The sequence below is a fragment of the Siphateles boraxobius genome, unplaced genomic scaffold (genome assembly GCF_051911475.1).
Source record: "Siphateles boraxobius isolate OS27281-9 unplaced genomic scaffold, OSU_SipBor_1 274, whole genome shotgun sequence".
Classification (NCBI taxonomy): domain Eukaryota; kingdom Metazoa; phylum Chordata; class Actinopteri; order Cypriniformes; family Leuciscidae; genus Siphateles; species Siphateles boraxobius.
In genome coordinates, this window is record NW_027508892.1 from 516478 (window position 1) to 540000 (window position 23523).

At 41.1% G+C, this 23523-nt stretch overlaps 1 protein-coding gene across 3 annotated transcripts in view; it reads right to left on the bottom strand.

The window, feature by feature from the left end:
- pak5 (p21 protein (Cdc42/Rac)-activated kinase 5) overlaps positions 1-23523 on the bottom strand; it is a 51112-nt gene that overhangs the window by 26143 nt on the left and 1446 nt on the right. The window contains exons 2-3 of one of the 3 annotated variants that reach the window (XM_077245644.1): positions 22217-22261; positions 1388-2203 (exon numbers count right to left, since the gene is read on the bottom strand). In XM_077245644.1, coding sequence (XP_077101759.1) covers positions 1388-2203; positions 22217-22261 — 861 coding nt within the window. Of the gene's footprint in view, positions 1-1387; positions 2204-19433; positions 20040-22216; positions 22262-23523 lie in introns of those variants that run through there. The other 2 variants (XM_077245646.1, XM_077245645.1) reach the window with 2 other exon arrangements.

Here is a 23523-nt window from a genome sequence, read left to right on the forward strand (position 1 = left end):
GTGCACTTCTGAAGCAATATTTGTGAATTAAAAGGAGACACATCAGAGTTGGGAGCTCAAGCAGCCAGCGCGTGTTTAAATGCATGTCTGGGATGAGCCGCTGTTATCTGGGAGATTGCTACTGTTCCATTAATTGATTCCTGTGCCGCTCTCATGAGTAATTCCGTGTCTCCGCCGGCCGCGCTCTTTTCACGGGAGAGTAGATTAAGAACTGACACGAGATCCATCACTGCGGAGCATCGGAGCGCCACAGCCCGAGCAGTGATGCGACCTGGGAGATAATACGCCCTACACAGCCTGCGGGTGAGAAGCGGACAGAGTCTGCAGAACGTCCACTGCAATCTTTAATTCTACACAGCGCTGGGAAGCTTCCATTGGGAACAATGCGGCATTTATATGGGAACGGGAAATGCGTGAACTGAGCATTGATGCAATGTAAAAGCATCTGCAGAATGAATACATGTAAATATAGTGCTCCTAAATGATTAGGCATTAGTGCTGCCACAAAATGTTGCATTATTTTCCTGTTATCGCTGTAAAGCTGCTTTGAAACAATGTGTATTGTAAAAAGCGTTGTATAAATAAAGGTGACTTCACTTGACGAAACAAATGATCTTTATGGAGCCTTTTAATCCAAAATCAGCCCAGAAACGATCTCTGAGGAGACAAGCCACATTTGACTAAAGGTTTGGTTTAAAATGTCCTTTAATATTCAGTAATAGTATTGATCTGACTGCACTGACACTACTAGATGAGAACAAAACTTGAACTGGATAATGACTCTATTGTCTTCTGTAGAGCAGAATCTGAATATGTCTCATATTTGGGGAAATCTTTTATGTTTTATCTTTCTGTTTATTACTGTGAAGCTGCTTTGAAACAATCTGTACTGTATAAAGCGCTACAAGTCAAGTCTCCTTCATTTATACAGCGCTTTTAACGATATAGATTGTTTTATAGCAGCTTTACAGGGATAATAGGAGATTACAGTAACAGAGATTGTTTAGGCTTTACAGCAGATCTAGAATAAAGTTATTGAGTTAGTTTTGATTGATTCACTGATTAACTTATGGGCCGCTAACACGACACCGCTCTAACAGAAAACAGAAACTTTAATGTGTTCTGGCCGTTCATTTGAACACAACAGTGTTTGAGCTCGAGAACGCAAACTTTGAAACAGGATCCAAGGTGCAAGTTTTGAATTTGCAGAAAAATGCTATTGGTAAGTCTGGGTTTCTTTCGCATCGAGAACACAAACTTGCACACAGACTTATATGCATATGCAGGAATAATGCATTTGTGTCGTTTTGACATGATGCCCCTGAGAGAAAAATGTGAAATCGCCATCATTAGAATCTGATCATCAGGACGCTGAGTTTCTCTTTACCTTGCTTATGACGGTCGCAGACGTGTTTTCTGACAGTCTTGGGTACGTGTATGAGCTGTACGACCCCTGCGGCGCCGCTTTAAATGCGCTGATCCCGTACGGCACGCTTGGCTCCTGCAGACCAGAACCCGACCGGGAGCGCTGCCGGATAGCTGGCTGAGGGCTCGTCTGACTGATGTACGAGGACTTGGGCCTCTTGTCGTAGTCCTCTCTCAGTCCCGCTCCGTATCCCCAGTCTCCGTCGGGGTAGGCCATCTGCTCGCTGTGGATGGAGACCCGAGACGGGGTTCCCAGCGGCTGTTCTCGGTAATCCTGACTGGATCCCCCCAGAGAAGCCCGGTAGTATTCCCTCCGGCCGCCCATGGCCATCTCGTCGTTGGAGAGACGCATCTTGCTCTCCAGGTAGGCGTGATAGTCCGGAGGCATCTTGGCATAGTCGGAAGATTTCTGCGGCATAGCGTCGGGGTAGAAGGGACTCCGGATTGGATGGCCGTTCTGTTTGAAAGAGAAGCGGTAGTGCCGTCCGACCGGCCACTCCCCGTCGTGGACCCGGTACGGGTCAAGCGAGAAGTCCTTACTGCTGTCCAGATCGCACGAGAATCGGCCATAATAGTGTCCGAAGCCGTTTTCCTCTGGACCACCGGTGTTGGACGTAGACGTGGACGCAGACGCTGGTTTGCTTCCGCCGGCCTGATGGGCTCCAGGTGGACTCTCTTTCCTCAGGGAGTTGGAGCGGGTCACAGAGATGCTGTCAAACTCCTCCAACAGGCCGTTGATGGAGGCGTCCTTGGGCGGCCGGCTCCCACGGACAATGGTCTGGAAAGAGAAGGCAGGAGAGTCAGTGAGAGACTTGAAGGTCCAGGCCAGAGCATTTCACCACATTGTGCTATATTTTGACAGAGTCAAACAGCAGTGGGAGTGCGATCAGAAGACTTTTGGCAGCAGTTCTCTCACGAGCACAGCCTGAATAAATCACAGCATTGCTCATCTCATCCCACTGCCGCTTAAGCGCGTTACACAGCTGTGTTGTGACTCACTGCGGAATAAAACTCTGAAACAGACCCAAAATATATGAGTGGCATAAGCTGAAAAGCCTAACGGAAGGTTTTTCCCAACTTCCCCTCTTGATAGTCATCCAAAACCTCACTACAATTACACGAGCAGATTAAGAAAAACAGACATAAGATAAGTCTTTTCATAGTTTCTATACAGTACAGACTCTACTAACACAGGTGAAACCAATCCCACAGATGCAGATCACGCTCTTTCACACCAGACAGCAAGATAACACCTTAGCAACTGCGAAGCAACATACTAAAGACACTCTGAGACCTCATAGCAACAGTGTTAATTTTTTTTTAAAATTGTGTTAAATTGATAATTGTTAAATACTTAAATATTAAAAGAGGACTGTAATTTGGGTTAGACTATATTTCTAGAGATGACTGTAGAGCAGTGGTTCCCTAACTTTTTAGACTCGTACCCCTGAGGGGTTTAACATCCTTCTACGTACCCCTCTCTTTCAATTAGACAGCAGTCATACCTTTTTCATTACGGGAAAATATTTGCCCCCTAAATTTATTTTTTTCAGAGTATTGTTTTACCAGGTTTGTGCAAAATTCTGAATTTCAGAATTGGCCTCCATTCAATTCATGAATTGGAATTTGAATTGAATTGACTCCGCCCCACAGGAAGTTGAATTGGAATTTGAATTGGAATGACAGGAAGTGGAATTAAATTCATGACAATTCAAGGAAATTCTACACAGTCACACATAGGGTGACCACCATCAAACAAACCAAATGTGGGACGATATGGGACATGTTACCAACACTAAAACATAACCTGAAACTGTTATATAATGTCCATTTAACTTAATAAAAACATTTGTATTCTGCATTTCAGCTGATAAAAATACTTTGTTATTTAGTCCCTTCCAGAAAACACAATTACATCACAATGTAACATAACATGTCTTTATTTTACTTGCCATTTAAATTCAGCATCACTGAGCAAGGCAGCCGCATCATGCAGATCACTGTTTCTGAAACAGTTCTGACTAAGTCCAACTAAAATCCAACTAAATAAATAATGAACAAATAAAATATAAAACAACATGAAATTAGTTTATTGACAGTCTTATATATTAAGAATATATTACACCAAACACTTTCATGTTTTTAGAAAGGATGTGAATTAAAACGACTACAGCAGCAATAAGTTGATAAATTCTGTTAAATAAAAATTTTAATTTACCGAATTATCCATTTGTTTTCTGACAGGAAACACATGAACGAATCACCGCTCAACATTTTGATTGACAACCCACTAGTGACCGTGTTTACTCCTGCGCTTTCAACCACTGGATATGATTTTAAAAACGGCTGTTGTATTTGTACTTCTGACGAAGCGCTGTTAAATACAGGTGAAAAACTACGGCGCGAAAAGAATAAATAAAATGCTTTCTTAAAAAGGCAAAAGAACGCATGCACATTTTCTTAATATGATAATTAAAAACAAACAGACTGATAAAAATGTGGGACATTTTCTTAATATGCGGCGTGAGGGACGAGCGGTGAAAATCCTGTGCGGTGCAACACAAAGCGTGACGGGTGATCACACTACTCACACAACAGAGAGAATATGTTGAATCTCACACACATTCAGCGTTAGGAAGGTTACTTTGGAAATGTAATTGCTTACTGTTATAAGTTACCCATTATAAATGTGGTTTGGATTATTTTATTTGGATTACTTTATCAATGTAAATAAATTTCCTTTTAATTTGATTAGTAACTAATTAAATTACACATTTTACCTCAGTAATACAACTAAATACAATTACATTCATTTTGTAATTCAATAACATAATTTCATTACAGTTAACTCACTCCTCAACCCTGCATACATTTTGTTCTAATATATGTATATATATATAAATATATATATATAAACAAATGTCCACCTAAAATTATTTTTTTTTTCTTCTAAAGATTTACTAAAGTAATTCTGGGAGTCATGTTCTATCATGTTCTATCATGTTCTATCATGTTCCAAAAAATTACAATTACAATAAATCAATCAGTACTGTGTTTAAAATTCATGTTTCGTTTGTTAAACTTGCATAATAATAAATGTCACGTTTGCAATCGTGTGGATATTTGAAAACAATTGCATTCTTTCTCGTTATCAACATTAAATACAAGAACTCAGTCTTAAATCAATCTCAATCCACTCTGTGTCTATATTTGTTCTTCATGCATTGTCGAGAACGACAGTAATGTAGCGCGATGTAGTAATGTCTGCACGCAATCTGTCATATGCTCCCTGCTTGTGTGGATTCAGTCAGTTTTCACCGCAAAAGATGCATTAATTTGATTGTATGTCATGTATTTACAACTTGCCAGTTAGAAATACATGCTCGGTTTAGATATAATTTTAAGGTAGGGTAGAATTAAATGAATAGCTAGAGTCAGCATTTTGTATGCGTACCCCTTCTGTCACCTCACGTACCCCCAGGGGTACATGTACCCCAGTTTGGGAACCACTTCTGTAGAGTATGTGGTGTGTGACGCTCCAGTAATGAGTGGCCAGCCGCAGTGATCTTGACCTGCATCTGCAGTAGAAAAACTCTGCGACCTCATTTAGTTTGAGTTCTCTTTAAGTAACGTCAGATGACCGGAAGGAAGGGTAGTACAGAGCTCTGGACTGATCTAGAACACATACAGGATCTAAGGTGTGCTGTAGTGTTTATTTCTGTAACTACACTCAACTTTTCAGATTCAGGCTTATTTTAAAGCTCAATATAACCACATTCTCAATGTTTAATGTGAAGCACAAGAATCCACAGTTCATTTTCACATTCTCACTTCAACTTGAAATCGAATCAGATAAAAGGTTAAACAATGTAAAGTAGAACAGAGTAAAAGTGCATTAATAGAAACACATTCAGATCTATGATTTCTATAGACAAGAAGTTTTTGACTTAACAGATCTGAAGTGCTGAAACAGGTGGTCAGGTTAAGAGAAACAGAGGAGCTAATAAACGTCACACTCCTTCAGCACAGGAATAGGAAATAAATCTCTGGGACAGGCCGATCTCCTCCTCACAGGAACATTACACTGAGTGTCATCCATCTCTTTAATACAAGTGTCTCTGAGCTCATTCACTGAGCAGTCAATCTGAAGAGAATATGAACACAGGCCTTCACACCTCTGATCTGCCCTGTCACTCACGCTGTTGTCGATAGTCCAATAAAGCTTGGCTTGGACTCAGGACATCAGAGGCTCTTTAGAATAAGACTGAAACCCCCTATATATGATACCAACTGTACAGTAATGTGCTAAGTAGATTTAAAAAAGTTAGTCAAGACAAACTTAATGTTGGCTTGAAAAAGCAAGAAAGTTTGAATTAGTTTTGTCATGCAGATACATAGATGTTGTTCTGGGTGTCATATCGATTGCAAGTTCAGTATGGCGTACCTCAAGCCTCAGTACTAGGACCGCTGCTGTTCACTCTGTACATGCTACCCTTAGGAGATATCATTAGGAAACATGGCATTAGTTTTCACTGTTATGCTGATGATACTCAGCTCTATATTTCTTCATGCCCTGACGAAACTTACCAATCCACCAAATTAACAGAATGCATAGCTGATATAAAATTTGGATGACTAATAATTTCCTACTAAATTTAAAAAAAGCTAACCCTAATTATTGAACAAAAATACTCTGCATGTATAAACCTAGAATACTGTCTAATACTTGATGTATATTCTATCAAGTCTTCGTTGTCGGTTAGGAACCTGGGTGTGATCTTTGATACCAATCTTTCATTTGAAAGCCACGTTTCTATCATCTGTAAAATTACATTCTTCCATCTTAAAAATATATTAAAACTTGCTAGGTTGCTAGGGTGTTCTGGGTAATTGCTAGGAGGTTTCTATGTGGTTGCTAAGGTATTTTTTATGGTTGCTAGGTTGTTGATATGCAGTTGCTAGGGTGTTCTGGGTCATTGCTAGTAGGTTTCTATATGGTTGCTAAGGTATTTTCTGAGGTTGCTAGGGTGTTGCTATGCAGTTGCTAGGGTGGTATGGGTCATTGCTAGGAGGTTTCTATGTGGTTGCTAAGGTGTTTTCTGTGGTTGCTAGAGTGTTGATATGCAGTTGCTAGGGTGTTTTGGGTCAGTGCTAGGAGGATTTTATGTTGTTGCTAAGGTATTCAGTGTGGTTGCAACCACCCATCACACCCTGTCACCATGACAATGAGTTGTGCACAGACAAAAATCTCTCACAATCACTTTCTGGACATGTAAAAATTTCATTTCTGATCTTTCAGTTTTGTTTATTACTGAAGATAAACTATAATATGTGTGACGGACACAAAAAGATCTTTAAAGAAAAAAATGTAAGCAATTCAAGAGGAATGTGAGATAGAACAATCATATTAAATATGAAATATCAAACAGGACTGCTAAAATAAAATATACAAATATAAATTAAAAATGAATTATTTGTATGTATGTATGTTTATGTTTATAAGAGTACTGTGACTCTATTCCCTAGGGCAGGGGTGGGCAAGTTCGGTCCTAGAAAGCCCCTGTCCTGCAGAGTTTAGCTTCAACCCTAATAAAACACACCTGAACAAGCAAATCAATGCCTTCAGGATTACTAATGATACAGGCAGGTGAGGGGTTTTTCAGGGTTGGAGCCAAACTCTGCAGGACAGCGGCTGTCTGGGACTGAACTTGCCTACTCCTGCCCTAGGGCCAGGAACCCCAGCTACATACCCCGCGGGCAGAGCTCAGGGCCTGCTATTCTTAGGATACCTTCAAGGGAATATGGCCGCGGATAAGGAATATCCTGGCAGTCACTATACCCCTGACGAGTAGAGGTTTCAGGACAACCACTCTCAAACGAGAGGAGACCAAGCAACACTAATAAATATCATCAAGAAGGCTCACAGAGAGTCAATGACCTGATAGTACCCGAGGGGAGCTCTACAAACGGAGGCCACATTAAGACGATTCCCTAAATGAGAGGAGGCCAAACTATGCTCTACGCTAAGTACTGCTTACCAAAGAGGCTCACAAAAGAGCCTGACAACTTGCTATCCAGGCAGAGCTCTGGAGGACGAGATCTCAGCATGACAACTTTCTACATCAAGAGGAAACCTAACAACGCTTCCCTAAGTGTGGTTCCACCAAGCAGGCTCACAGAGAGCCATACAACACGGAGTGACCACCCAGACTCTCACAGAGGCCTTAGGAAGATGACTCCAAAGCGAGAGGAGACCAAGTAATGCCCACTTTTAGGATAGTTAACCAGGGAAGCTCAAAAAGAGCTTACAACCCAGTCCACCTGCCCACAGAGCTCTCAGAGCGAAGGCTTCAGCATAACGACCCTCTATAGCAAGAGGAAGCCTAACTATTTGCTACGCTAAAAGACAGTCACACAACTTGGAAGTTATCTTATGCAGAGCTCTGGGGAGCAGAGGTTTCAACAAGATGACTCTCTAAAGCCAGAGTAAGCCTAGCAATGCCCACCTTAAAGACAGTTTTAACAAGGAGGCTCACAGAGAGCCATACCTCTCAATGTCACTGGCTATAGCGGAATGATGCTGAAGTTAGAACAAGCTCACTACAGGGAGCAGAGGACCTTGCATACAACCGGGAAGGTTCTACCCCATGCTTATCCAAAATGACCAATGACCAGACTAACAACAACGATTGTAAAACCTGTAATATCATCTGAGACTCTGGCAACAAACTGAGCTCTCTCATAGGGAGTCAGGAATCCTACTATTAAGGATTCCACTTACACTCAACCATGAACACATTGCCATTAAGGGGAGCCAGCTGAGTACTAGCTGTGACCACTCAGAAACAAATGTCTTCGTAGGATCTCAAAACTCCAGATACTACCGAAGATGCCGTTCCACAAATGAAGGGTTAGTAAACTGGGGCGAAAAACCAACTTCCTGTCAGGTTCTTGAGATCAAAAGAGCTCATCCCAGGGACTGGAGGACACTACTCCAAGACCCGACTGAGGAGGAGGGTTCTGCTCTTCAGCCGAACCCAAGAAAAAACGGGCTCTCCAGACTCCAGCACTCACGAAGATGCCTACAACTAGGAAGGGTTCGCAAACTTGGACAGAAAAACTGCTTCCTGGCGGTTTCCAGAGATCGGCATCATAGAGCACTGCTATTGTGTGGGACAGTAGAGGAGGCAGATCTAAAAATAACACCTGCCTTTACTCTCTTCTGCATTTATTTACACGGAGATAGGCCTCACACATTAATAATCGCAGACTGGAAAGGGAAATTATCTCATAAGACTCTCCCTGTGCTCCGCCAACCACCTCCGTGATCCAACCACGGGGTGCAGGCGCACTCTTCTCATCCCTCAAGAAAGAATTAACCACACAGGAGCTTATCATAGTGACTGCATCATAAAGAGTGCGTTCAACTCCCTCGAGAGCTGAACATGCTCAGCTCAAAAACCAGACTCTATGACTACTCAATCAATCACCAGAGAACAGTCACAATCACATCACTGGGAGTGTCTTCGACTCTCTCGAGAGCCGAACGCGCTCGTGCAAACGCAAAATACTATCCCTCAGGTGAGAACAAAGTAAAAGCTGCTTACCTGTCTCTTTCAGTCAGTCTTGCGAATACATCACAAAGAGCGCCTCACCCTGGAGAACTGAACACGTGTGCTCCTTACCCAAACACATAACGTACAAGTGTCGTCTCTGATCCGGAGGCACAAACTTCCTGAAACACTTGGCTGAGTGATCGTCTTCATGCGTACATAAACAAACGGATCCTGAAGACAAAAGAAATTGTTAAAGTGTACTGCAGGCACCCTTTTATGCCTTGTCCAAATCCTCCATCGCTCGTCTCTAATAAGTGCAAAAAGGCAAACCTAAATTCGATCACGTTACTCTAATTTTAAAATCTCTGCATTGGCTACCTGTGCAGTTTAAAATTCTTCTTTATGTTTTAAATCCTTAAATTTGTCTGAGCTACTCTATCTATACAATCCCACACGAAATCTGAGGTCCAGTGATTAGAGACTTCTCTCAGTCCCCAGATCATGATTAATTGTTTTTCAATCGTCTCCTAAAGGGGTGGTAAAATGCCCTTTTCACAAGATGTAAAATAAATCTCTGATGTCCCCAGAGTGTGTGTGTGTGAAGTTTTTGCACAAAATACCCCACAGATATTTGTATATAGCATGTTAAAGTTGTCACTTTTTGTGGGTTAGCAAAAACCCACCGTTTTGTGCCTGGCCCTTTAAATGCAAATGAGCTGCCTCAGAGGGCGGGGTTTCAAGAGCTCTTGTATGTTAGCAGCTGCGACTACCTCACACAGACACACTAAAATGAAAGAAACTGTTCTGCGTTTAATGTTAAAACAGAGTCAGACAAAGATGGAGAGACTCAAGAAGTGACAACGTAGAATGGAACAGGATGTCTCTGAATGGTTAGTTGATGAATTTATGTTGCTGATGTGGACTTAACTATCTTCAATTAGCATATTCTGTCATAATAATCTATAAATCACTCGTATAGGAACTGTTGTGAGATGCACACAGAGGGACTTTTTATTGCATGTGAAAAGAAGGATGCTAAAGTTTGAGCTGACTCACAAATGTACTCTAAAGGGGCGTACACACCGGGAACAATATCGGCGCGCGTTATTCGCCAGCGTTTTTTTTAAAGTGTTTTTTGTGTTCACACCCAAGCGATTTTCGCTGACGATGAGCCGAGTGAACATACAAATTCATTCCCTGACATTAGATGGCGCTTAATGTAAACACAAACACTACACTACAGCACACAAACAATGGCGATTGTCAAACGTTTGTAGGAAAAAGTTACAAGCCTATGTACATGAAAGACAATTAAGTGAAATGAAACTCAACATCAAGGCCCATTTGCTCTGCAATACCACTCCATAACAGTTCTCTTTTAACAATATTTTTGTAGTCGCTGTCGCGTTTGTCATACAGTTCCTTATGTTCCGACACCAACGAGACCAGCAGCTCTACATTTATCTTGGCTTGCATCTTCCTCGTCTTCTTCTCGGCAGTGTGTAGACGCTACTTGGCGTATATCCGTTACGTATGTGTGCTCGGCAAGACCGTTTTGTGTTTGAGCGCCCCCAAGTTGTGTTTACTGTAACTTCAGAAGCAGACACGTGAGCAAAAGCCCCAATCTCATTGGTCGGATAGTTTTTGACGCGGCGCGTCAAACCAAAAAAACGAACCCGAGGCATTTTTTTTAAAAATTACGCTTTTACGCGTGCCGTTTTTCCCGTCGGTGTGCACACTCACATTGGCGCCCTTTGTTTAATCACGAGGCGTTAAACTTCGGTGAATATCGCACGCGAAATTTGTCCCGGTGTGAACAGGCATTTATACAATAACTTTTCCTCTTCTTAACATGGACTGCGTGTCCCGGGGGCGGTTTATTTACATTTTAGGGTTGCTGATGGCACTAACCCGGGAGGAATGTCGTTTAGTCCCTACCAGCCGTTTGTTGTAGGCCTTTTATTTAAAAGCAAATATCTCACTTTGCTTTGAATTTTGAGCATTGTAACTTTGCAGATGTTGTTTATGCTCAAACAGCAACATTACACACTAACTAAAGTTAGAAAAGTGAAATCGTGTTTTACCACCCCTTTAAAATCAATTTTTTTTCCCTTGGCATTCAATTGACTGTGAGCTTCTGTCATTAATGTGTGGTTTGCCCTGTGTTTCTTACTTTTTTGTGTTGTTCAGCACTTTGGTCAGCTGTGTTTGCTGTTTTTAAATGATCTATATAAATAAAACAAACTTGAAACTTATACTCTGGTCGCACCAGTAGGTTGTCGCCGGCCACCGTTATTGTGGCCTTTACACACATGCTTCAGACACCGGTCATGTTCCCCAAACCACTCTAGGACGCAGTGCGAATTCCCATTCAAAAGTGAACAGAGATATAAAGAAAGACATGCAGGTTTGAACGAGAGCAAATGATGACTTGATGAACTTTCTAAATTGTAACATTGAAATGAGCATTTTCTGTGAAGCTGCTTTCAAACAATATGTTGTGAAGAATGCCAATTGAATCGAATACAAATCTTGAATGCTGAATTATCAAAGCCTTTTATGAGCCTTACAGACAGAGAGAAATCACTCAAAGTGAATAAAAACATCATGACGACACTAACATACAGAAACAAACAGATAAACAATTAAAATGCTTTTTAAAAAAAAGGACAGAAATCGATTTCTTTAATTACAGAAACTGCACACCAGAGTCTGATGTTGAGTATGTGTGCTTCTGGAGGTGATGGAGGTTAATTATGTGTCGTATCTCCGTCAGACTCACAATCAAAATGACTGCTGGGACTCGTGTGAATGAGACGCCTGCATTCGGTCTGTTAGCATTAGCGCTGTGTGATGACAGCAGCTATATTTCAGTAGCTCTGTCGCATGGCGATAAGCTGTAACAGATCCGGCGACGGCACGAGCGTCTCGAGGTAAAGGTGCGGCATGAGTGAAGCGGCCATCCACAGATGAGCTGAGAGTTAACCTTGAGCTTAATGAAGAGAGTGTGTGTGTGTGTGTGTGTGTGTGTGTGTGTGTGTGTGTGTGTGTGTGTGTGTGTGTGTGTGTGTGTGTGTGTGTGTGTGTCTGTGTGTGTGTGTGTGTGTGTGTGTGTGTGTGTGTGTGTAATTAATGACACTGCTGCTCCAGTGCTGATTCCTGGGAAAAGGACAGACGGCCAATGACGACACAGAAACTCCGACCCGCGTCCAATCACACGCATGCATTATATCTGCATTGACGTCACGACACCACACACTTCCCGTTCCAGTGTTTCATGAGCACACACTGCAAAACAAACTACAGTAGGAACATGTTCATTTCAGCATATTAATATACTAGAGTTACATTTTACAATGATATAAACAATCATGCAGTTGAGATTTGATATACTATATATATCGCTTTATGTGAGTGTCTGTATGGACACTTTAAAAAATCCAATGAATCTGTCCAATGTATTGACAAGTTTAAAACAGCCATCTTAATTTATGGGAGCAAGTAAAACTTAAAAAAGCCTCAGCCAAAAATAAAAAGTATATATATAAATATATATATATATATATATATACTGAGTTTTTTTACAGTGTATGTGGACAAAGTTGGAAATGCTTAAATATCCAACTTTATAAATGAGTATAAATAAGGTAATGGAGTTGGAATGAAAACATGATCTCATATTCAATAAGACAATGTCCTTTTAGGGTTTAGTCTTTATTTCTTAGGATGATCAGTCTATTTTTGGACAGAATATTTCTGGTTTGACTGCAGCTGTGAGAATAATAACTTCAACAAGAATGAGAGAAATATTGCATTCAGAGCTCCTCTGCTGCCATCTGCTGCTCAACACTACACACTACACACACACACACACTCTACAAACACAACCATCTACACACACACACACTACACACACACACACACACACACACACTGAACATAGATCTACTGATGATCTTCAACTTTAAAACACATCCAATGACACACGAGTAAAGGTTTCCTACATCAACACTGCGCCGAAATAATGTTTTTCTATGAAAGGATCAATTTCTCTTCTAAAACTACGGATGTTTCTTTTAAAAAGAATATATTTACACACAAACTCAGACTGACTCAAATCAATTTATTCTTCATTATTGTTTTCAAGCATAAGATTTATAAATAATGCACAACTATCAGTCGCATAAAGCATGTTTAACGCCTCGATGAACATCAAATAAAGACACAGAGGAAAGAGACATCCAGGGTTATGATGTCCAGTGCTGTTGTCGGTTTGCGTTTCTAATGCCAAATGAGAAAAAGAATAATTCAGATGTGTAAAAATGCTTTTTGATTGCAATAAAATAATTCAACAATTAAATCAGAATCCAGAAAAAAAATAAATAAAAAAAAAAAAAAAAACGGAATACAGACTAATTGAATTTGAAAAGTTGAAATTGAAAAAATGGAGTTAGGGTTATGTCAGGTTTGTTTTTTTAAATCTTTTTTTTATTAAACTTAAATTGGGCGTCTTTACACTGAATATTAAGCAGACACATAGCAGATGTGTAAAGATGCCTTAAACATTCATCCAGTTTGATCAAAAAAACTGTTTGATAATATTCCGAAAGTTGACGTCGTCAGGTAAGATACTGAGGAATTACTTTCAATACGAAGTTTCAGTTTCTTCTCATTGTGTGAATAATCACTGACTGTCTGATCTCGACCAGAACAGATTTCTGATATTCACTTTTATAGAAATACTTTCTTAAACTACAACACAAAGATTCTGATAAGAAAAAGACTTGAGCTGGAATTGCCCAATGTGTTTATATAACTGTGACAAAACGTATCTGTGTCTGATGAAGGAACCGAGTGAAATAAAGCATGATTTATTTACCTGTGTGTGTGTGTACGTATGTGTACCTGTGTTTCTACCTGTGTGTGTGTGTGTGTGTGTGTGTGTGTGTGTGTGTACCTGTGTGTGTACCTGTGTGTGTGTGTGTGTGTGTGTGTGTGTGTGTACGTATGTGTACCTGTGTTTGTACCTGTGTGTGTGTGTGTGTGTGTGTGTGTGTGTGTGTGTGTGTGTGTGTGTGTACCTGTGTGTGTATTCTTTGATAAAGTCTATATGGTGCCCTGGTGGCCTGTATACAGTAGCCAGCACAAATCTTAAACGTGATTTATCATTTGCACTATATATTGTTACATTAAGCACCAACACTTCGAAAGAGTTATATTTGAAACTAGACTTCTTAGTAATTCTGAAAATATAACTATAAATTACAGCAACACCTCCGCCTTTGCCTTGCAGACGAGGTTCATGTTTATAACAGTAATCATGAGGGGTGGACTCATTTAAAATAATGTAATTGTTTGGTTTTAGTCAGGTTTCTGTCATACACAGCACATCTGTGTTATAGTCTGTAATCATATCATTAACAATAAGTGGTTTTGAAGAAAGGGATCGAATATTCAGCAACCCAAGCTTTATCATTTGTTCATTTGTATTATTTCTGTTTTTTATTTGTTGAACATCAATAAAATTTATTTTGCGGACACCACTTAGACAACCAGCCATTGAGTGATGACAATCTGCTAACTATCTCATCACTCCTGCGAACAGGAAGGGGGCCAGAGCAAATTACAGTGCCTGACATCGTAACGTGTACCTGTGTGTGTAACAGTGTGTGTGTACCTGTATGTGTGTGTACCTGTGTGTGTGTACCTGTATGTGTGTGTGTGTGTGTACCTGTGTGTGTGTACCTGTGTGTGTGTACCTGTATGTGTGTGTGTAACAGTGTGTGTACCTGTATGTGTGTGTGTGTGTGTACCTGTGTGTGTGTACCTGTGTGTGTGTGTACCTGTATGAGTACCTGTGTGTGTGCGTGTGTACCTGTGTGTGTAACTGTGTGTGTGTGTGTACCTGTGTGTGTGTACCTGTATGTGTACCTGTGTGTGTGTGTACCTGTATTAGTACCTGTGTGTGTGTGTACCTGTGTGTGTACCTGTGTGTGTTTACGGGTTCAGAAACCTAGCTAACAGACTTTTGTTATAAGAACATTCTCCAATATTCAATGTTGGTTCTGGGGGCGTAAAAAATGTCCAGTTTTCTTGACGTTAGAGGAACGTGTTTTAAAAGGTATGATGTTCCTGAAACATTCTTTCAACTTAATTTTCATTTAAAATTCAACATTCTAGGAACGCTAAAATTGCTTAAACCTATTCTAGGGTCAAGAACCCAACTAATCCAAATGCGGATGTCCATCATGCTGATCTCAAACTAAAAACTGTCTGCTCGACCAAATGGTTGAGCACATTTTGAGTCACTATATTTTATTGAGAGGATTACCTAACTTAAAGTCCCTGGAAAGGCAATTCTAAAAAAAAAAATTCTAAGCACATTATAAATGTTAGAAATGTATTGCTAAAACATATTACAAAGACTGTGAACTGTGAAGTTCTGAATTGTGGAGTTAGACCGTTAAACAGTTTTTCACCATTGCTATTTTCAGGATTTTTTGGGCGGGTCTAAAATGGGGCTCGATGACGCACTGGAGCCCCTGAAGTCCTGGACACGCCCCTATTTGATGACGCACTGGAGCCCCTGAGCTCCTGGACACGCCCCTACCTGATGACGCACTGGAGCCCCTGAGCTCCTGGACACGCCCCTATCTGATGACGCACTGGAGCCCCTGAGCTCCTGGACACGCCCCTATCTGATGACGCACTGGAGCCCCTGAGCTCCTGGACACGCCCCTATCTGATGACGCACTGGAGCCCCTGAGCTCCTGGACACGCCCCTATCTGATGACGCACTGGAGCCCCTGAGCTCCTGGACACGCCCCTATCTGATGACACACTGGAGCCCCTGAGCTCCTGGACACGCCCCTATTTGATGACGCACTGGAGCCCCTGAGCTCCTGGACACGCCCCTATCTGATGACGCACTGGAGCCCCTGAGCTCCTGGACACGCCCCTATTTGATGACGCACTGGAGCCCCTGAGCTCCTGGACTCGCCCCTATTTGATGACGCACTGGAGCCCCTGAGCTCCTGGACACGCCCCTATCTGATGACGCACTGGAGCCCCTGAGCTCCTGGACACGCCCCTATTTGATGACGCACTGGAGCCCCTGAGCTCCTGGACACGCCCCTATTTGATGACGCACTGGAGCCCCTGAGCTCCTGGACACGCCCCTATCTGATGACGCACTGGAGCCCCTGAGCTCCTGGACACGCCCCTATTTGATGACGCACTGGAGCCCCTGAGCTCCTGGACACGCCCCTATTTGATGACGCACTGGAGCCCCTGAGCTCCTGGACACGCCCCTATCTGATGACGCACTGGAGCCCCTGAGCTCCTGGACACGCCCCTATTTGATGACGCACTGGAGCCCCTGAGCTCCTGGACACGCCCCTATCTGATGACGCACTGGAGCCCCTGAGCTCCTGGACACGCCCCTATCTGATGACGCACTGGAGCCCCTGGACACGCCCCTATCTGATGACGCACTGGAGCCCCTGAGCTCCTGGACACGCCCCTATTTGATGACGCACTGGAGCCCCTGAGCTCCTGGACACGCCCCTATTTGATGACGCACTGGAGCCCCTGAGCTCCTGGACACGCCCCTATTTGATGACGCACTGGAGCCCCTGAGCTCCTGGACACGCCCCTATCTGATGACGCACTGGAGCCCCTGAGGCTGGCCGCTCCCCTAACAATATAAATAGAGTATATTCGCATCAGTTTGGCGCTCAATCGCGAGTTACAGTCAGTACTATTATTAGTTACTTATATTATTATTATTCACTTATAATCCGCTGTTACTGGTGAATGGTGAATCTCCCGCCTCTGCCTTCATCCTCCCATCGTGCCGACAACTGGTGCCATCATCGGCAGTGCGTGCCCACCAATGAGTGTAAGTTGCCTTGTGTGGTGTGCTTATGTTATACAGTAATTATAGTAGGTAGTCCACAGTAACTCGACGGCAGCTTTCCTGCGAGTGGGCGTGGTTTCAGCGCAGCCAGGGGACACGCCCCCAGCATATGAGCGTTGCTCATTTTTTCAAGATTTTGATAGCTTATTTTATGTACTTGCCGGCTTTTTTATCATTCAAATTTGGCTGGGTGGCTAATAACACATTTTTCTGTGGTGTGACAAACTCAGAACACATACTTCATTTTGACTTTACAGGGACTTCCATCTCTACCATCTGGTTGAGGTATGTTATGCCAAAAAAATCCACTAGATGTCAGAGTGTCAATCAACAGCACTTGTGACAACACTACTTCTAACATGGATGTCAGAAACAAATAAATCACCCCAGCCAACTGTTTTTGGTGAAATTTTGCAAGCTAAGCATATTTTTTTTTACATATTACACTGTAAGAGCCCTAACTTTACAAAATTATGTTACTTGGTGTCATGAAAAAACTTAAGTATGTTTTTAATAATTTTTCAAAAACATGCGCAACCAAATGGTTGATCTGGCACATAACGGTTAACTGTCACCCCCCTTTTTGAGCATGGACATTACAATGCACTATTAAAACTTGGTTGTAATTCAAGAATGCTTTGGAATAATGACCTAAATTTGGTCTTGTTTTAAAGAGAAAACTCTCCAGATTATTGCTGAAGTAAAAGTACTTCCAAAAAAGAAAGTATGAAAAAGTTAAAGTTACATTAAATCAAATATACTGTACTTAATATTTTTTCTTTTATATAAAATATATATTTTACAAAATATTTTTTACTATAAAATTACTATAAAATCAAAGCCATATATCTAACCAAGTTGTGTTCCAAATTTGAAGTTGATATCACAAAAATTGAAGTTCCCATGAGATTTTGTTTAGGTGTAATACCAAAAATGACATAAATTCCATTGAATTTAATTGTATGCATTCTGCTGTATCAAATAAATAAATTTCTGTCCAAATATCACTTGTCACAAAATATGGACCCTTGAGACTCACCTTTCAACCTTTCTGACAATGTGTTTTGTCAAGATTAGAAAAGGTTTTTGATCATAAATTATGATGGGCAATGGTAAAGTATGGCAAAGTATGTGTATGAATTCCATTTTTTACCATTAAGTGACATCTCAACCATTTGGTAGAGGCCGCCATTTTAAAAATTATGGGATATGTTGAAAAAAAATACATTGAGTGTGGTTACTAGCGATATAAGGCGATAAGAAATGCAGACAAAAATTTTTTCCATCACTTTATTCTTGGTGCGGACCTTAAAGGGTTAAGGAAACTGCACATTTTTATGTTCTGGGAATGTTACAAATAAACGTTCTTAGAATGTTGAATTTTAAATCAAAATTACATTGAAAGAACGTTTCAGGAACATTGTACCTTTTAAAACACGTGTGTGTTTGCAGGTCCAGAAAGCCACACCTGTGTGTGTATCTGTGTGTGTTTGTGTGTCCAGAAAGCCACACCTGTGTGTCTGTGTGTGTTTGCGGGTCCAGAAAGCCACACCTGTGTCTGTGTGTGTTTGTGTGTCCAGAAAGCCACACCTGTGTGTGTATCTGTGTGTGTTTGTGTGTCCAGAAAGCCACACCTGTGTGTGTATCTGTGTGTGTTTGCAGGTCCAGAAAGCCACACCTGTGTGTGTATCTGTGTGTGTTTGTGGATCCAGAAAGCCACACCTGTGTGTGTACCTGTGTGTGTTTGTGTGTCCAGAAAGCCACACCTGTGTGTGTATCTGTGTGTGTTTGTGTGTCCAGAAAGCCACACCTGTGTGTGTTTGTGTGTCCAGAAAGCCACACCTGTGTGTGTACCTGTGTGTGTTTGTGTGTCCAGAAAGCCACACCTGTGTGTGTATCTGTGTGTGTTTGTGTGTCCAGAAAGCCACACCTGTGTGTGTTTGTGTGTCCAGAAAGCCACACCTGTGTGTGTATCTGTGTGTGTTTGTGTGTCCAGAAAGCCACACCTGTGTGTGTATCTGTGTGTGTTTGCGGGTCCAGAAAGCCACACCTGTGTGTGTACCTGTGTGTGTTTGTGTGTCCAGAAAGCCACACCTGTGTGTGTATCTGTGTGTGTTTGTGTGTCCAGAAAGCCACACCTGTGTGTGTTTGTGTGTCCAGAAAGCCACACCTGTGTGTGTACCTGTGTGTGTTTGTGTGTCCAGAAAGCCACACCTGTGTGTGTATCTGTGTGTGTTTGCGGGTCCAGAAAGCCACACCTGTGTGTGTACCTGTGTGTGTTTGTGTGTCCAGAAAGCCACACCTGTGTGTGTATCTGTGTGTGTTTGTGGATCCAGAAAGCCACACCTGTGTGTGTACCTGTGTGTGTTTGTGTGTCCAGAAAGCCACACCTGTGTGTGTACCTGTGTGTGTTTGTGGATCCAGAAAGCCACACCTGTGTGTGTACCTGTGTGTGTTTGTGTGTCCAGAAAGCCACACCTGTGTGTGTACCTGTGTGTGTTTGCAGGTCCAGAAAGCCACACCTGTGTGTGTACCTGTGTGTGTTTGCGGGTCCATCTGGATCCGCTGGCAAGCGTTGTTCTCAACCCGAGAGCGTCTTCATCTGCGGTTCTGATGTTCATCTGTGTGTTCGTCATTCTCGGCCCGATCAGAACGCTCACGTTCCGCTCGCTGAGCAAGAGAGGCCTGATATCAGGTTTCCCACCCATCGTCTCCGGCCTCATCTAACCCACACAACACTGCACTCATTTACGGTTTCGAACAACCTACTAATCCTGAAGAGATGCGAGAACCGGGAATAGGAAACGGTTTATCCATTAGTTTGTTGCAACCGGCTTCAACTTCAGTAATGCTCCAGACTTTGAGCGTGCTAGTAACTCGACCACATGGAAATATTATATGACGTGATATTTTAATCACGCATCCTCTTTAATACACCACGGTCCGACAGCAACGCAACTTCACAACATGGAAAGTCCATTACAGAACATATATACAGATGGGATCCGCAACTTTAACTGTGTGACACTAATTAAGCTCGAGTCCATCGAAGCGCATGCGGTTCTGCAGGACACACAGCTGTTGAGAACACATCGCAACACTCCCTCCTCGTCCTCTCGGTTACACACACACACACACACACACACGGCCTGCAAATAAGGGAAACGCATCATTCATCTGTCACAGCCAAGCTTTCTAAAAATACAGCGGCCTAAACCCCAGTGACTCACGCAGTGACCCTTATGGGTGAACCAGTCGACCTGACACGACTGAGATGATCAACCACACACAGACACACACACTGAACACACACAGACACACACACTGAACACACACAGACACACACTGAACACACACAGAACACACACTGAACACACACAGAACACACACTGAACACACACAGACACACACACTGAACACACACAGACACACACACTGAACACACACAGACACACACACTGAACACACACAGACACACACACTGAACACACACAGACACACACACTGGACTGTTTCTACACCCCCAACACACACACAGAACACACACTGAACACACACTGAACACACACTGTACACACACAGAACACACACAGAACACACACTGAACACACACTGAACACACACTGAACACACACTGTACACACACAGAACACACACAGAACACACACTGAACACACACAGAACACACACTGAACACACACTGAACACACACTGAACACACACTGTACACACACAGAACACACACAGAACACACACTGAACACACACTGAACACACACTGAACACACACAGACACACACACTGAACACACACAGACACACACACTGGACTGTTTCTACACCCCCAACACACACACAGAACACACACTGAACACACACTGAACACACACTGTACACACACAGAACACACACAGAACACACACAGAACACACACTGAACACACACTGAACACACACTGTACACACACAGAACACACACAGAACACACACTGAACACACACTGAACTCGAAGGCAGGACAGCACAGGTGAACAGGGTGAAAATGTAACTAATAGACGTAAATATACTTCTCCAGTTAATTAATTACATTAAGAATTACACTCATTTTTTGTATTGCAAGTTTTCTGAAATGTATTGTTTAAATATGCAAAGAACGCATTATCTAATTAAATATGCACATGCTGCATACGTATTAATTTCACATAAATCTGAACAGTGGATAAAGCCAGGTTAAATTTTCTTGTTTGATTTTGTTGACTCAATAGAGTTGAAGGTTTTTATAGAGGGAATTTTGGATTTCTCTTTTTATCACTCCATAAATCAGAAAATACTGTCAGCTGACTGTAAAAATACATTTTCGCCATGTTTTTAGGAATAAAATGTTAAATAAATATGATGTGAATGATATATAAACAAACCCCTCAGTAAAAACCTTCAGAATATAGATAGGAATAAACCTGTAAATGTTGGTGTGTATAAGTGCAGCTGAAGTGGAGATAAAAATCTTTAAAGATATGAAGTGCAATGGAAATCTACAGATGCAAATAGATAAAGTGTAATAAAATAAACACTTTAAAGTGTTTAAATGTTTCTGGATGTTTTCTTTGCACTAGTCTTCAAAAACATATTATTAAAAAGGCCAAATATCCCAAAATATAAAAATTGAATGCCTGTAGTGTCTTGCATTAAAACACTAAACATTTAATTCGAAATGGGTATCTATTGAGGTAGAGTGTCTTACACTCAGAATATTTTTTAAAAATCCATTATTTGGGGGAATAGTCCATTTATTTTTGCCTGAAATAAATAATCAAACCTATTTGAGGAGCATTAGAATATATTTTGTTAGGATTAGTCCATGAATGAGCTCAGATCTACATCATCTGGTTTGTTGTATCGACACATGCACGATAAAAACTTCAGCACAAGATGTTATGATTCATGCCAACAGATGGACTCTGATATTTCATGAAATGACATGTCTCAGATCTAATGATCCAGTTCATCATATCAAGCCATATGACATAACGCAGCATTCATAAAAGGTTTATGAATCGGATCAGCTCACGTGCTCCGCGCTCGTCTTTCCATCCTGCAATCAAACTCCAAACATGCATTTCTGATTCAACAGCGCCAGTTCGTCATTAGTTTGGTCTGTTGGCTCATGCATCTTGGCTCTAAACACAATGATGTAAGAACTACATCATACACTCATGACCAAAAATGCATGTGTCCAATCAGAGAAGGAAATTAAGACCAAAACAGGGGGAAGGAGTGAAAACAAACGAGAGAGGACTAAGAAGCAAGGAAAGAGGGCATACTTTTCGCAACGGCGACTCAGCCAACCGGACTTTCTTGGGAGATATCTGTGAAGAGAGCAAGAGAATTAATATCTGTGTATCCCTCTTCAGAGATATCTCCTACAGTACAGAAGATCTCCTGAAGGTGCCAGTGCCGAGTCCAACACACACATCACACACATCACAGCTCAAACGCAACTCATGCGCAACTGTCCACAAATTCATGGTAAATTATATACATTTCAGGATTTTAATTAATTGGAGATGCTTTTTTATTAAAAAAATTAAATGTTACAATTAAAATGGAATACTGAAAATTTTAAATGGAAAAACTAAAAATTGGGGGGAAATAAAATGGAATTTGGGAAAAAATAAAGGAAGTTGGGGCTTGTTTGTGGTAGTTTTTTAAAAGTCTTTTTTAATAAAAATTTTATTAAAATTTTTATTAAAAAATAAAAAAAAAGGAATAAAAAAATTAAAACTGAAAAAAAAAAAACCCAGAATACAGAAAAATTAAAACAGGAAAAAAAAGGAATAAAAAAATTAAAACTGAAAAAAAAAACAGAATACAGAAAAATTAAAACTGAAAAAATAGAAATTTGGGGGGAAATAAAATACGATTTGGGAAAAAAATAAATAGAGTTAGGGTAATGTTAGGTTAGTTTTTAAGTCTTTTTTATTAGAACGTTTAATAAATTACTTTTAAATTGTATGTGTTTAATGATTTAATTTAAATAAACACGCTTTTTGATTACAAAAAATTTATTTAACAATTAAAATAGAATCCAGAAAAACTTAAATGGAGGAAAATGGAATATAGAAAAATTAAAATGAAAAAAAAAAGCGATTCCAGAAAAAAATATTAAAACTATGAACGGAATCCGGAAAAAGATTTAACTGTGAAAAAAATAATACAGAAAAACTAAAACTGAAAGAAAAAAAAAGTATAAAAAGAAGTACAGAATAGTTAAAACTGGAGAGAGAAAAGAAGGGAATCCAGAAGATTCTGAAAACGGAAAAACTGGAATTTGGGAAAAAGTAAACTGTATTTCATTGGGCTTGGTTTTTCAGCTTCATTATTTATTCTTCGTCTTCGTGTCGCTCCAGAACCACATGCTAAACTGAATGGAAAATCTGAAGAATCGGTTCATAGTCATCATGACTGTCCAACTCTAAACAGGACAAAAACACCACAAACGCATCATTAAAGTATAGAAATAACACATAAGAACCAGCTCCATGATACTTTTATGCTGCATTATGGTTTATTTTGTCCTTTTCAGAGTTTGCCAGTCATGGACTCTGACTCGGTTCTGCAGAATTTCTCC